Source organism: Squalius cephalus (genome assembly GCF_949319135.1).
Source record: "Squalius cephalus genome assembly, chromosome: 3".
NCBI lineage: Eukaryota > Metazoa > Chordata > Actinopteri > Cypriniformes > Leuciscidae > Squalius > Squalius cephalus.
Genome location: NC_137124.1, coordinates 18,804,585 through 18,815,110, shown reverse-complemented (window position 1 = coordinate 18,815,110; position 10,526 = coordinate 18,804,585). Strand labels below are relative to the sequence as shown.

Here is a 10,526-nt window from a genome sequence, read left to right as displayed (position 1 = left end):
CATCAAATTATTATACTGAAAATTCAGCTTTGTCATCACAGGAATCAAGTATAGGCTACATTTTTAAATAAAATAAACAGTTATTTAAAATGATAAATATTTCACAATACTACTGTTTTCACTGTATTGATCAAATAAATGCAGCCTTGGTGAACATAAGAGACTTTCAAAAACATTAAAAATGTTCAATGGTCTTTTATGTTATAAATATTAAATACATTCGAGTAATTTATATATTTTACTGGAAAAGTACAATACAGTATATTTGACTAATAAGCAATATAATTGTCTATACAATTCAAAATAATTATAAAAGAATACATTAAATGCATTTAAACAACAAATGTGATAGATCTGTGAGGCTACTAATATTTTGTGAAGAAAGAGCCCATGAATTGTATATTGTATTTTGTCACAATGAGTCAAACTTGGTCATTTTAAATAAAGGCTGCATCATGAACAGAGGGTTAAGAGAAATCGCTTGCATTTGTACTGCAAAACCAGGCCTAAGTTTGTGTAAACATTATGTTTTGTTTTTTGAGGGCATAGAGTTGCGTCCACACAGGTTCATCGGTTCATGGATTGCATTGTGCCTTTGACCTTACAGGGGCCATCTGTGGTTCTTCACTACTAAACGCACTTTGGCTTCATTTGTGCACTGTTTTATCTCTGTTTATCCCTCAGCTGAATAGTGGCATAAACTACTGGAGTTTTGTCAGCATCGATTCAAAAAAGCAAAAAGCAGGGCTTTAGGCCAAGCTGTCAAACTCCAGGGTCAACATAGCTTTCATTCTTAAGACAAGGTCAGAATAGTTAAAAACCACTCCGGCCGCTCAGATTTCACTTTGAAACAGGTGACTATTTACAGAATGGAATGATTTGAGCCACTCCAAAACACATCATGTTTTGACAAATTTATGGAGACTCATGGAGAAATGCTGCACACAGTTTTAAGCTAATTAATTCAGTCACTCCTAGACATTTAGTAAACAGTCGCCTCCAATTCACCAGAGAGCATTTGGAGTAGTACTGTGGAGAGAACACCACCCAGATTCATGTCAATATTGACAAATAGTCTATACTCAACTGCATATTTGTAAATGATTCTTGGCAATGACTACAGCTCTTGCCATGGACATTATTGCTGAAAATCCCCACAATCCTCCTGAGAGTTTTCACAGCTAGTTGGGCGGTGGATAAAGAGCAATAATCCCCCCTCCCCTCCCCTCCCCTACCCTCCTCCTTCTCTTCAATCTATCGTTCATTCATTTAAATGAAGGACATTTACAGTATTCACATTTAAATACAGCATTCCTTCTGCATTTCCAAGGAACATCTATTCTGTCCTAAACAGGCCATGTATTCATCAAGAATTGAATTACATCAACATAATAGCACCTGTGACGTGCCAGAACTTCGGTACGGAACAACGCGGTAGATGCTCAAATGAATTGGATTGAACAAAGGTTCAATGTTTTTCAAACACTCAATGTCACAGAATCCTTGGATGACAAAGCGTCTAAATACAGTTGTAGGCGTACTTGCATACGTGTCTTTAAACTTCTTTGAACGAGTGTGAAATATTTTGTGCAGCATTAGTGCGAGAGACATTCAGTGCATTTAACAGAACAGGACAGAATTTGCATAATGGGTTTTTTCTTATTCTCTTTGAAATCCAGAGTGCGGAATAACAAATGTATATGAAATAGCAGGCAAACATCAATAAATGGAAATGCCACAATTCTCTGTGGATGGTCTTGGGTGGATTTCTGCTGGAGGAGGAAAAACAGCCCGCTTATTGCAAAATAAGCAGAAAAGCGGATGTGATCAAACTCATGCCCACCAGGCTCGCTAATGCGCGCACACGCACGCACACACACACACACACACACACACACACACACACACACACACACACACACGCACAGTAGCCCACCTCTCACTTCTTATAATCAGATGCAGTGAGATGTGGCAGCTCCTGCTGTGGAGCTATGGGAGGAGCAGCATGTCTCACAGGTGCTTTCAAAGAACAAGATACAGCAGTGGAGAGACTGTAATTACTCTCCAATTACAGATAAAGATCTCACTTGAGGGCTGCAACACAAAGTGTCCTAACAGCCATGCAGACCCACTCACACTACAACTCAAAAAAAGTCCAATCAAGAGCATCTTAGGAAATGTCCTTTGCAGGTACAATGATGATCATCATCATGTAAAGGATGCTTTTTTTAATTGTGGTATTCAAACTAACTTAGTAAAAGATAAACAAAAGTGGCGCTGAATCAGTCAGCAAAACGTGGAGTTTAAATAAAGGCCTCAATCTTAAATGTATTCTAATATTTCTCTAATAGATTTAAGAATGAGACCTTTATACGCATTTTAATTTCACATAGCTTTCTACATTTTTGATCAAAATTGAATAAATAAATCCAGAAGGACTGTGGCAGACTTTTGCACAGTATTGTATATTTACATTTATGCATTTGGCAGATGCTTTTATCCAAAGCGACTTACATTGCATTTCAAGGTACACATTTACATTCTTATCAGTTCTTGCTTTCCCTGGGAATCGAACCCATGACTTTGACGTTGCAAGCGCCAACGCTCTACTTTTTGAGCTAGAGGAAAGCTAACTATATCATATATTAATATATAGGAAAGCTATATATTAAATGCTGATCAAAACTGTAGAAAGCTGTGTGAAATTCGAATATTAAAATGCTTATGTTTGTAACCTTACTCATCATATAGTGGTCAAAACACAATGCACATTTTAAAGGAAATCCTTGAAGCGATGATTAATGGGCAATAAATAAGTTTCATAAATTTCTGTCTTCAGAGATTATTTTGGGAGACTGGAGTTGATGACTGCTTTTAATGCAATGCAAATGTAAAACCCTCGAATCATTTCACAAATACCTTACTTGACATCACTTTTCCCCTGAAGATAAAAACTTGAAATGATCTCTCTTCTCCTTCTTTCATTGATAACACAAACAGAATAAAAGACAAATAGCTTGTTAATATCTTTAATATTTACAATTTCTTAAAAAAAAAAAAAAAAGAAAAAAATGTATGTGGCATATCCCTCCCCAACCCGTTTCACACAAATCCTGTCTGAAAATATTATTTTGTTATTTTTTCCCCTAACTTTGTCAACAAAAATAAAATGCATTTGCAAGCTAACTGGAAACTGGCAGTGCTGGATACATAAAAATAATATTTCAAGTGATTTGGTGTAAGAATATCATCTGAATTGACAAAATACAATCAACATTTGACATTTTTGTACCCTTCATGTTTATAACGCGTCACATTTATAATACTTTTTTTGTCATTACATTACCATCGTATTTCAAACTGAAATCCATCCAGACTTCTGTCTTGCCTTGAGAAGTGAAACATGAGCTTTTAAATGTTCTCTACAATACGGTGCATATTAAAAGTGCAATAATGTATATAAAATGGCTCTCTATATCTGGGTTATCATGGTTAGATCTTGTACAGCATATGCACAGCAGTTTCCACAGCAAAATGTCCATATCAAATAAAAGCGCTACAAAAATGCTTGTCAGAAGTGAGTTCCCATGTGAGTCCAAAAGTGCACTAACGTCATCTCTAAATGTGAGCGATGTGATTCGATAAGCAGAGTTTTAAGTTCGTCCACCACTAGTGGGGTTTTCAGAATGTGACAGCACCTCAATATCCAGACACAGCTTTGGCTAGAAAAGAGATAAAGAGTAAGAGATGTATCAAATGTAAAGAAACAAATAACATAATACACTTAAGAAAAAAAAGGACCCACAAATAAGGGTGTACTAAAGTAACAAATTTGTCAATGTGATAAAAAGAAAGAAAAAAGTTACAGTTGAAACCCATGTTTTGCAAGTACTTAGTCTGTTAAACTCAACTGCCTTTTTTTCCCTTTTTTTTTTTTTTTTAAATAACATAAGCATTACCTTCAGGGGCGGATCTACCGGGGTGGGGGTGGCAGCTGCCACCCCAAGAAAAATCATTGCCACCCCAGATTTATCCCAGTATAAAATATACATTTACACGGCATTTTCTGTACCGCATTTTAGAAGCTGCACTTTAATGTGATTACAAAAAAAATATCAACATGCACTGTGCAGTCAACTTCCTTAACAGATATGACTCTTACAGTTCTTTTTCATCCTCTTTCATCATGGATGTATTTTACATCCGACAAAATAAAATGAAACCATTAAGTAGATCCCGATCACAGAAACTAATAGCAGAGTTAGGTAAGAATCTAGTTTTAACCAGATTTATATTTTTGAAAGACAGGCTTTAAGTTGGCTTGACAAGGTCTTTTCTTAAAGCAGTTTGAAGGTGAGGATAGACAAACAGATGGGTGTTCTGGGTTGTGGTTCAAATGTTGCTAAGTAGTTGCGGTTCTGGGTGACCTTCTGTAATGCCCACATACAGACATTTCAACCTCTGTTAAGAAGTCTCAGATCTTTGATATTTAATTAGCTCAGGGACATTTAGAATGTGTTGATGTGTTCTTGGTGCCCTGGATATTGATATTTTGATATTTGGGGTCCAAGCACCAAAGCTGAATTGGATACCTAGTGAATTTATGATGCTAACTACAAATTCTAAACTATCAGCCATTTCAACTGAAAGAAGAACGTTGTGATATTAATGTTGTCCACTAAAGGGAGACATAGGATAAGGAATATTTTAAGCCTAATGTTTTTCTATCAGTTTTCATTACTTAGAATGGAAATAAATGCATTGATTTAGTTCATTTGTATAACTATGGTGTACAGTACAGTTTTATTGAATTTGGTACATGGAAATCTGTAAAATGCATATATATTTAACTTTTATACACCCCAATAAAACATTTTTCAAGTTGCCAGACATGATTAAATATTGCTTCCTATTTAAAATGAAGAAACAATTGTATTGTCTTTTTCAAGATATTCACTTTCATTTGAAATTGTCCTGAGACATCCTATGACGTGATTAATCTAAATCTATTTTTTTTTTTTTTTTACTTAACCTGTAACCTGATTCATCAAACCCTAACTTTCAGTGAAGATTCAACTTTTCTGTAAAAACAACATCATAAGATTCATTTTAATTGGACTGCTAATCATCCACATGGGCCATTGGTGCATGGACCCTGATGATTGTCTCTTGTGGTTATATTTTGATTTTAACTATAGTAGATGTAGTATAGATGATCTAGTATAATTTAAGTAAAGATGATTGAATGCTTGTTTGCTTTGGTGTTGCCACCCCTCACAGTCCTCTTGCCACCCTATAAATAATTTTCTAGATCCGCCCCTGATTACCTTACTAAATGCAGACAGGTAAACACTCTACATTCTCCTTCTTTCAGTGCAGCATATTACATAAAGACAATGTTGAGCTAAACACACTTCAAACATGACATGCATCATGCAGCTCAATTTCATTCAAATGCTGCTGAAACAGCAGAATAACACAGGCAGCTCAGGCATTCAGTGATTAAATGGACTGGCTAATAAACGTATAAAATGTACAGCTATGAGGTGACTCGAATCTCTCGTACAGTATAATCATGGTGGGCTGCGGCCCACAAATAAAATATAAAACTGGGTTTAAGACTTAAAAAATTGTCTGAAAAAGGAGATTTTTAACCTTCAGAAAAGTTGATCGTTAACATAATACTCAAGAGTATTAGTAGACTGCTTAATATCTGCTAACACTTTATTTTGATGGTCCCTCAACTGACATTCTACTGACTATATCCTACACCTAACTATAAGCTACTAATAGTTGGTGAATGGGGGGATTGTGGGACAAAGCTAAATATTAGTTATGGTGATTAATATTAATTAAAAATAGAAATTAGTTTTGACTACATCAAAGTGAATATCAAATAAAAATACCAAAATAATGACATTGCAAGCTTTAAGGCTTCAGGTATAAAGAAAAATGAACTACTTTTGATGCTAGGTTCATTTAATTGTTAGATAATGGTTTATGTAATAGTTCTCATTGCAAACAAGAAGACATTTGAGCCTTTAACACCTTAAAAAAAAGTAATGGGACCCAAAAGTGTACCATATTTGTGGACAGTGCCTTGTATATAAAACAGCTCGCGGCAGGCATACAGTATGTCAAATGAGAAGGCATGGCAATGCACTGATTTAGGGCATGCTGGGAAGCAGAACACACAAAGCAGGTGAAAGTGGGACAGACATAGTGAGCCATTCACACTTTTTCATGAACTGCACTGAAACAGCTTTGTAAAGAAAAGTACATCTAAAGTACTTCTAAAGTTTTTTTTTTACAATACCCTGACTGCCATTCTGTTCTTTATTTCAGTCACGGACATCAAAATGGCGAAGCTCTTTGCAGATGGCAAAGCAAGTGTTGTTTGGCAACACAACGATAAGTGCTGCCTCCGTGATTCCCAGAGTCTTTGTTAATTACAAACATTTCACAAAAGACAGCATTTGTTTATGGCTTTTTAGGCTTATCAGTACACAAAAAGCCAATTTGCACACAATTTACACACCTCTCTATCTCCAGATGTGGAGGCAGTTGTTAAAGGGGGGCCAATCTACACTACTCATGAAGTTACTAGTACAGCACAAGCCCTGATGAAGCACAATCATGCAGCATGCAGACAGAAAAGGTGTCAAAACACACACAGAACAATTAGCAAAAGCACATTAGCGTGCTAAGCGGTTAGCGGTTAGTTCTTACTTTGTTTTTTTTTCTCTGATTAGACAAAGGTGTAGTGAAATCCATTGCTCAGGGGAGGGGGAGCAGACTGAGCCGTAGAGACGGCAGCAGGAGTGAGGGGAGGAGGAAGAGGAGGAGGAGGAGGAGGTTGAGGGAGTGAGGTGGGACTGTTAACCGGCGGTGAGGCTAAAGCAGAAACAGGAACAGAGGGGTGTACAGTAGTAACACACAGAGAGCTAGTGACACAGTTAACTGCTGCTACATAATACAAACAGCTTTTTGTAGGTACATAAGACTGGTCTGAGGTCATCAACGCGGTCAAACTTAAAATGATAGTTCATCAAAAAAATGTCCTCAATTACTCACCTTCATGTCATTCCAAACCTGTATGACTTCCATTCTACCAATGTGTAACGCAAAGGGGGACCTTTTAAACAATGAGCTGTACTGGTTGCTCTTGCTTTCAAAAAGGAAGTAAAAAGCACAATAAATGATCATAAAAATGGTCTGCATGATTTACGAGCTTAATACAAGGTCTTTTGAAGCCATACAATAACTTTGTGAAGAACAGGTTAGTTATTTACTGAGAATCTTCTGCAGTAGCTCTCATTGGCACATTCATGAGAGAAATTTGATTTAGAAAAAAGAAAAAATATATTAGATTTAGCCTACTACAAATAAAAAAAACAAAAAAAACAAGAATGAATACTGTTATTCAGCAAGGATGCATTAAAATAATCAAACGTGAAAAGTATTTTACATTGTTACAAATATTTCCGAATATAATAGTTTGTCGAGACTTTATTCAAAGAATCCTAAAAAAAATTATCAGGATTTCCACGAAAATATTAAGCAGCACAACTGTTTTCAACATTGATGATAATAAGAAATGTTTCTTGAGCACCAAATCAGCATATTAGAATGATTTCTGGAGAATGACGTGCCATCAGGAATACATTACATTTTAAAATATATTAAAAACGTTTATTTTAAATTATAAATTTTTTTACTGTATTTATGATCAAATAAATACAGCTGTGGTAAACATATGAGACTTCTTTCAAAAACATACAAAAATAAAATAAAATAATCTTACTGATCACAAACTTTTGAACAGTAATATATTTTCAGTTCACCAAACTGAAAGATCTGGTTCTTGAGTTCAGCTCACTGCAGGGGTTAACAGAATATTCTCATCAAATAATGACTTACGTTTTGGTCATCTAAATCTAAAAGATTAGGAATATCTCATGGACCATTGACGGTGCTTTTGAAACCTTTTTAAAACATGAAATCCCAAGTGCTCATAGGCACTAACTCCTCCTTTTGGTTCCAAGTTAGAAATAAAGTCATATAGGTTTGAAATGATATTAGGGTGAGTACATTTACATGTTTGGCAAATTATTCCTTTAACCAAGGTAGTCTACCAGCTTTAACCAGGTTAACCTAGGCCCCTCTAGCTGGTAGTCCACCATTGGACCAGTTGGTAGCAGTTTTAGCAAAAAATGTTGGCCTTTCCTTCAATTTTTTATTGATAGAACAGACATGACATAAAACAATGTTGCAAAGAGGGTTAGTGGAACCAGGCGATGTCACAAGCCAACACGTGTTGCCCTCATGTGCATTACAATTCAATATGCTAAGAGAATGCACTGTAAATATCAGAAGTTGAGAAAACTTGAGGCAACCAGCTTCAGGACTTTGAGTACTCATTTAAGGAAAAATTGTTGTATCAACTTATAGTTACTTACTTGTGGATCCCAAGTTTTGCATTACATTAAGCTGATCATTAATATTACACAAGTAACATAAAACTTAGTTTGTTGTATCAGTTTGTTGAGCAAACTGAAAAGGTTATACTTCTATACACCGAAACAAGTCGTATATACTCGTATATACATTGAAATGGAAGAAACTTCACCAAAGAGGACACTTATCACTCATTAGTTTAAATTATACAGCAAATAAATCATTAAAAACACAAAATAAAGCTAAAACAACTATTATTTCTGGAAAACAAACATTTTTGTCATCACATGCTTTGACTAAAAACACAATTGTTCAAGTGCATCATCAGTGATCAAACTGAGCATGCTCAGCAGCCTGTTAACTGGACTCTCACAACCAAACTTAATATTGTAAGTTCTTGCTGTTTAATATTTTAAGTTGCTCATGCTAACCAGCGTAAAAACTGTAAAAAACTGTTTTCTACATTCGATAGTTCATTCAACTTTTAAAATAAAGTTTGCCTAACAAAAAGAAAGCTTTTTATATATACTGTTTGCTTAAAGACCACAGCTCTGACTACTTTAGTCTTTACGCAAAATAAATGTGCAGAAGTTGATCAAAACCCAGACCTGCCCTTACAGATGAGGTATTCTGACATGTTCTCCAATGATAATTGTTGACTACGCCATACTGCCTTACACATTATGATCCATCGCGTCAGGACGAATTGACTGCAAATCTGTGTGACTAAGAGAGACTGCTCCCTGTCTGAAGGTTAGACCTGGCAGAGTGAATGAGGCCTCTGTAAGAACTAAAGATGAAACGATGGTGTGCTTTTATGCCATTTCAGAAAGATGTTCAAAGTGCTGCCACGGGATGCAGAGTGAACAAGCCCCAGTGCATATTCAACTGGGTCATTGATCGGCTCTGAAAAAAATGGCCTCATCAAGAGATTCCTCCCAGCCTGAAAGATCCGACATGTCTCCCAATTAGCAAGCATCTTTACTCGTCAGATCTGCGCTAATAAGGAATAATGTTCAGTTATTAACATTGCGGCTGATAGGCTTGGCTTTGCTCTTTCTTCTTCCTCATCACGCCTCCATTACCGATGTTTTGAAACGGGGTGGACCGTTTCTCAGAGCGTTCACAGTTATTCCGTAGTTGTCAGAGTGACGGTTTAGGAAGTTTTATTGGCACTGTCAGATTAGAATTACAAACAACTGTTTCTGAAGGGTTTTCTTCACATTCACCTTGATCTTTTCAGAGTATTTGAACTGTCAAGGTGTACTGCAGACCATATCTGAAATTAATCTTTTCAAATGGAGCTCTGGCAGTCATACAAGTGAGAACTGATTGTATGGTTAAGGGCTACTCATTCATCTTCCTTAGCCTATCTTAACCCACACTGTGTACACCCTGTCCTTGCACTTGCCATTTAACATGTTACTTACTGCTAAAAACATAAATGTACATGTACAGTCAGTGATTTGACTAATAAATGCCATGTAAAATACAGGATGTGTTTCCATAGAATACGGAGTGTATTAACAAGATACAAGTCATTTGAGGAGAGCAATTCACTGTGTAGAACAGTAATCCTCCTGGTTAGTTTACCTGCCACTTGTTTGCTCTTGAGTGAGGCCTCTGATGCTAAGGCATAGGACATGGTGATGATTCTCTCCTGCTCTTGAAGAGCAGAGTCTATGTCTGGAAGCACTGGCTTGTCTACTGCTGCTGGAGGAGGTATATTCTGAACACTTATGTACACACAGACACAAAAACAAAAAAAACAGGTACACCGGAATGAACTCACAGAGAAAAGTGTAACAAAAATGTTCAGATTACTATATCAAATAAATGCTGTTCTCTTGATCTTTCCATTCATCAATCAATCGTGAAAAATCACACAAAAATATTAAGTGTTTTACTCATTGATAATAAGAAATACCCTTTGCACTAATTGCACTGCAAGATAATGCTGTGCAATATTGTTTACATGCAATACCTCACTTCAGTTGCCAAAGTTATTGTACTGAATTTTATTATACTTATTGTGTCATAGTTGTACAGTACCTATTGCTGTTGTGTTA

General features: G+C 36.0%; 1 protein-coding gene across 21 annotated transcripts in view; it reads right to left on the bottom strand.

The window, feature by feature from the left end:
- Positions 1–3,015: 3,015 nt before the first annotated feature.
- plekha7b (pleckstrin homology domain containing, family A member 7b) overlaps positions 3,016–10,526 on the bottom strand; it is a 94,306-nt gene continuing 86,795 nt past the window's right edge. For 17 of the 21 annotated variants that reach the window (XM_079866135.1, XM_079866150.1, XM_079866146.1 and 14 more), the window contains 2 exons: positions 10,051–10,193; positions 6,721–6,894 (listed from right to left, as the gene is read on the bottom strand). In XM_079866135.1, coding sequence (XP_079722261.1) covers positions 6,749–6,894; positions 10,051–10,193 — 289 coding nt within the window. In that variant the 3' untranslated portion in view covers positions 6,721–6,748. Of the gene's footprint in view, positions 3,723–6,720; positions 6,895–10,050; positions 10,194–10,526 lie in introns of those variants that run through there. The other 4 variants (XM_079866153.1, XM_079866141.1, XM_079866143.1 and 1 more) reach the window with 1 other exon arrangement.